Consider the following 4,900-nt stretch of genomic DNA (forward strand, 5'->3'; position numbering starts at 1 on the left):
AGATTCCCTTTTCCAGGGCTACCTGAAGGAAAGTGTATGTGAGTTGTGGTGCAGGTTTAAGCCAACTTTTGTGTCTGCTGTAATATGCCCCTGGACCTTGCTCCAAGCTGTACTGACTTGTAATGTTACTGTATGAGGTGTTACACCAGTACAAACTGCAATACAGTGCCCCTGCCATAGCCATAACCCTTCCTTCCCATCTCTTTCTCCAAAACAGCCTTGATGCTAGGGACAGGCCAGATCTGTTCCATTGGCCAGGGAACCTCCCATAACCCGTGAACCTTGTCCTATCATGGTTATCAACAAAGCTATTGTCCCTGGGTACAGTGAGGATGCAATAGGGGGCTAGCAGAGTTGTGGAGAGGTTTTCATTGTGGCATTCCCTCAGTTGAGGTGTCTCTAGTGTCAGTCATTGCAGCAGGCAGCCACCCATGTTATTTACTGTTTCCATTAAAGCCCCAGGCTTCTGAAGTCAGATGATTTTGTAAACTTATCAGCTTGCAAAACAAAAAGTAGTTCTTGCAGTCCTTGCAGTGGTAACAGGAAGTGCGAAGCAAGGATTCTTCAAGGCTCAAATACCTGAAGGCTAATGCAAATGTATTATTATTTTGAATAATGGATTTTAAAAAGTAGCCAAGTGGTTTGGGAGAGCACAACCGATGATCATCACTCAGCTAGGCTTTAGTCTTGGATGTTTCCTCTTTGGGAGAAGGGGTTGGACTCAACAACCTACAGTAGCTCCATTAAAGTAAATGCGATGTCACCAGTGAAAAATGGGAGTAAGCAGAAGAGAATCATGCCTTAGGTTTGGGTAGTTTTCAGCATTGGAAGTATGTTGAAAATTACAAATTGCAACATGACCTTTTCACTGCTCTAAAATGATTTGTTCTTTATTTGGCTCTGTCCCTTTGTTTCTTTGGAAGAAAGCCTGTACCAAATCATATGGATCAGGTGAACATTTGTCTTCTCACAACTGAGTCCCTTCGCTGTAAACCCAAACCCCAACTTCCTACATACATTGAGTATGCAGCTGTACTTCCAAATGAATTCTTAAAGCCATCAATTTTATTTATTTTGTTAAAATAGCTATTTTAGGTCCAGACTTGTAAAGGGATTTGGCTGGCAGTATTAGAGATGGGTTCTCGGTCCACAGAACTATAGTGCCTGACTCCACAACTCTTGTTCCTGCTGAGGCTCATGAAAACACTTCTTAGTCTAAGCAAGCATTGAAAATGAGGACAACAGAGGGCAGGACATGCTTCCCAGACTGCTCTGGCAACATACTTCAATCTCATCTTGCCTACTTCTAGACCTTTCAGGGGTCTGCTGGTATCTAGGGGGCCAGGAAGATTTTTTCCCTCACACATGCATTGACTTTGGGATGGGGGTGAGAGGTCATACCCCTTGGAAAAGTGTTGACATTGACCACAACTAAGGGTTGGAATTTGGACCGGGCCGCACTGGTGCTCCCAGCTGGAGTTAGAAAACTTTTAGGCGTCTACCTGGCAGGTTTACTCATGGGTTCTGAAACTTAGCGCCGGGTTTGGGGTCAAGAAGAAATTCTTCCCCCTCTGCTCCAGGTCAGATTGCAAGGACTCTCATGAAGCTTGGTATGGACAAGTGCAAAGTCCTGCACTTGGGACAGAACAATCCCATGCACCAGTACAGACGGGGGGCTGACTGGCTGGGCAGCAGCTCTGCACAAAAGGACCTGGGGGTTACAGTGGACAATAAGCTGAATGTGAGCCGGCAGTGTGCCCTTGTTGCCAAGGATACAGGGCTACATTAGTAGGAGAGTAGCCAGCAGCTTGAGGAAAGTGACTATTCTCCTGTATTAAGCACTGGTGAGGCCACATCTGGAGAACTGTACCTAGTTTTGGGCCCCCCACTACAGAAAGGATGTGGACAAATTAGAGAGAATGCAACAGAGGGCAATGGAATGCATAGAGGCCTGAGGAACCTGACTCAGGAGGAGAGGCTGAGGAAACTGGGCTTATTTAGTCTGAAGACTGAAAGGGGGGATTTAATAGCAGCCTTCAACTACCCGAAGGATGGTTACAAAGAGGATAGAGCTAGACTGTCCTCAGTGGTGACAGATGACAGAACAAGGAGCAAAGTCTCAAGCTGCAGACAGGGGAGGTTTAAGTTGGATATTAGGAAAAACTCTCTCACTAGGAGGGTGCTGAAGCACTGCAACAGGCTACCTAAAGGGGTGGTGGAATCTCCATTCTTGGCGGTTGTAAGACCTGGCTTGACAAAGCCCAAGCTACAATAGTCTAATCTGGGACCCTCTGCTCTGAGCAAGGGCTGGACTAGAACACACTTCCCAGGGCCCTTCCAGCCCCTATGTACTATCATCCTCTGTCTCCACTGAATGCATTGCCTTCTTTTATTGCACGAGTTGTATTTCCCTTCCTAGGTGCATCTGAGCCTATTTCAACCTAAAAAAATTCCCTGAACAGCTCAGTACCTGCAGCATCCTTATGCCCTTGCTCGGCCCCGCCCCCCAGCTATACTGCAATGCCTCTCTGTACAAGCCGGCCGCACTGAGCATGCGCCAGTCCTCTACCTCCTCATCCCAGGCTTACCGGTCGAGCCGGCTCAGCCTGCACTGCGCATGCGCCCTCCCTCTCGTTTGTGTCGCTTTCTCTTCCCCCCCAGCCTCTGAAGCAAGCCCGACTCCCAATGCGCATGCGCTGCGCCCTGCAGCCGCAGCTGCTGCCGGCTTCCTCGTGCGGTCCCCTCCCGGAGGATGGGGGCTACCGGACAGCCGGGCAGGGAGGCTCATCATCGCTCGGGGCCCTTCGTGCGGTGCCTGTACTTTGTGGGTTTCCTGGTGAGCTGGGACGCGGGCACTGGGGTGGGGGGCACTGCGGTTGGCTCCACCCCCTCCGTGACGCAGGTTGGGGGAGAAAGCTGTTGGCGTTGCCTGTCGGGACGGGGTGGGGCTGCGAGTCATGTGACTTTCTCTACCTCCCCAGGCGGGGACACAGTGGACGGGAGGGTGATAATGACATGACGTGGGTGGTGGAGCGCATGCGTCATGCCCTCGCTACGAAGCACTGGCGGGGGAAAGCGGGAAGCAAAGAGCTGGTCACCTCCAAGGTGACCCTCTTGGAACGTGCAGCCGGTGACCTCAGAGCGGCGCGGTGCCGAGAACTCCGTCCTTAAAGGGAACGCGCAGGGAGGTTGAGCCTTGTTGGGGCGTCTTGTTCCTCCCCCTCCTTGCCAAGGATCTTACTCCGGGGAATTTCAGGGCCCTTCAGGGCTGAGCGAGGTCACTTCTCTGGCCCAATCCCAAGCATTTGAAAAGAAGTATATATGTATATATAAAAATATAATTATGATACTTAGTATATCAATATATAATATTTAACATTTATAATATTGTATAAATACATATCAATATACTATTAATACATTTATTACTAATTGTATATTAACTTTATGGTAATTTTAATATTTGAAAATTTATTAATAAAAATAGTATTTTACTATTATAAAAATTATATAGACATATCAACTATATAGATTTAAATAAGAAAGCTTAAGTTTTTCACATTCTGGATGCATAGTATTTAAGAACAACATCAAAAATCATGAGAGTTGGCAAAACCTGGCATGCAGTGCCACCCATGGCTCTGGGGATTTGGCAGCAGAAGAGAGACAACGCCTGTGCCCTGCCCCCCCCCCAATGTATCTTGTTCAGCTCCTTGGGGAGCCCTGCAAGCTGGGTGACACCAAACTGGCCTGCCAGACAAGGGGGCTTAAACACCCTGGATGGAGAGCCCTAAGCTAGTGGTCCCTGTGAGCGCAAGCTAGTCAGCCCCTCCTGGCTGGAACCTAGAGCTCTGTCAGCCAGGGAGCCTGTCTCTGAAGGTCAGGCATAAGTGCCCAGCACATGCCTCATGAGAATAAAAATATATTTGTGCCAGCTTTGCAAAGCTTTTGGGTCTGTGTATCATCCAGGGCTGTGTACACGTGCTCAAAGAACCTGGGAGAATGCCCCTAGGGCTGCTCTCGGGGTAGAGAAGCTTCACCAGAGCTGTAGGTACAAACATTTGAAAGCTGAGGCCCTGATGAGCAGAGAGCTTGTGGTGCTGACATTCCGAGGGGGGTGGAATTCCAAGCTTTGCACCTATCTCAATTTTCTCTGCAGATTGCCTTAGTCTGTCTGGTGACAGATGGCAGCAATGCATAGGGAAGTCCTGATTGGCTGACCCAGACTGCCCATGGTCAGCCTGTGCTTCCCTAAAGTGTAATGGGATTACAAAGGGGAATGTTCTGGAGCAGTAGAGTCTGAGTGATTCACTGTGTCCCTGGGCAAGCAGGGAACTATGTTCTGTTCTAGGGCAGGGGTTTTCAACTGGGGGTACGTGTACCCTTGGGAGTACTTTGGAAGGCCCCAGGGGGTATGCAGCAGTGGCATGGAGAAGCTGGTGGCACTTCCGGTTTCACTGGTGGTGCTTTAAGGTTCGGTTCTGCACTGCACCAGGAGACAACCCCCCCCCCCCGCTCAGCAATCAGCCGCCAGACACTGGGGATCCCCCACCCCAGCTCCCCTCCCTCCCCCCGTGCCTCTCGACTGGCGCCTTGACCAAAAAAGTTTCTAGGAGAAGCCTTGGCATGTGGAAATATTCACTATCCTAAGAGAAACTCTCCTGGGAGTGATTTAAGTCTGTTTGTTACCAGGTTATTTTTCTCCGGTAGTGGCTATTTTTACCCTGGGAGAAAAAGCCTGAACACTTGAGGTTTCTTCTGGGAAGGCAGTGACTCTCCCAGGAGAAAGTGAATGTCTGTATGAGGTCCAGGAGAAAACAGCAATGTTCTTTTTAATCCCGTATTTTCTCCTTTTCGTCTCGTCTCTCTCTCTGCCCCCCCCCCCCCCCCCCCCCCCCCC

The 4,900-nt window shown here is 49.5% G+C and overlaps 1 protein-coding gene across 2 annotated transcripts in view; it reads left to right on the top strand.

Moving 5' to 3' along the window:
* The first annotated feature begins 2,676 nt into the window (after positions 1 to 2,676).
* The window catches only part of MFSD9 (major facilitator superfamily domain containing 9), a 12,509-nt gene continuing 10,285 nt past the window's right edge, over positions 2,677 to 4,900 (top strand). Inside the window, exon 1 of one of the 2 annotated variants that reach the window (XM_019525028.1) lies at positions 2,677 to 2,836. In XM_019525028.1, the coding sequence (XP_019380573.1) occupies positions 2,753 to 2,836 (84 nt within the window). In that variant the 5' untranslated portion in view covers positions 2,677 to 2,752. The remainder of the gene's footprint in view (positions 2,837 to 4,900) is intronic. The other variant, XM_019525026.1, reaches the window with a different exon arrangement.

The sequence above is a fragment of the Gavialis gangeticus genome, unplaced genomic scaffold (assembly GCF_001723915.1).
Source record: "Gavialis gangeticus isolate Ggan-Ray unplaced genomic scaffold, GavGan_comp1, whole genome shotgun sequence".
In the NCBI taxonomy this organism is placed as follows: domain Eukaryota; kingdom Metazoa; phylum Chordata; order Crocodylia; family Gavialidae; genus Gavialis; species Gavialis gangeticus.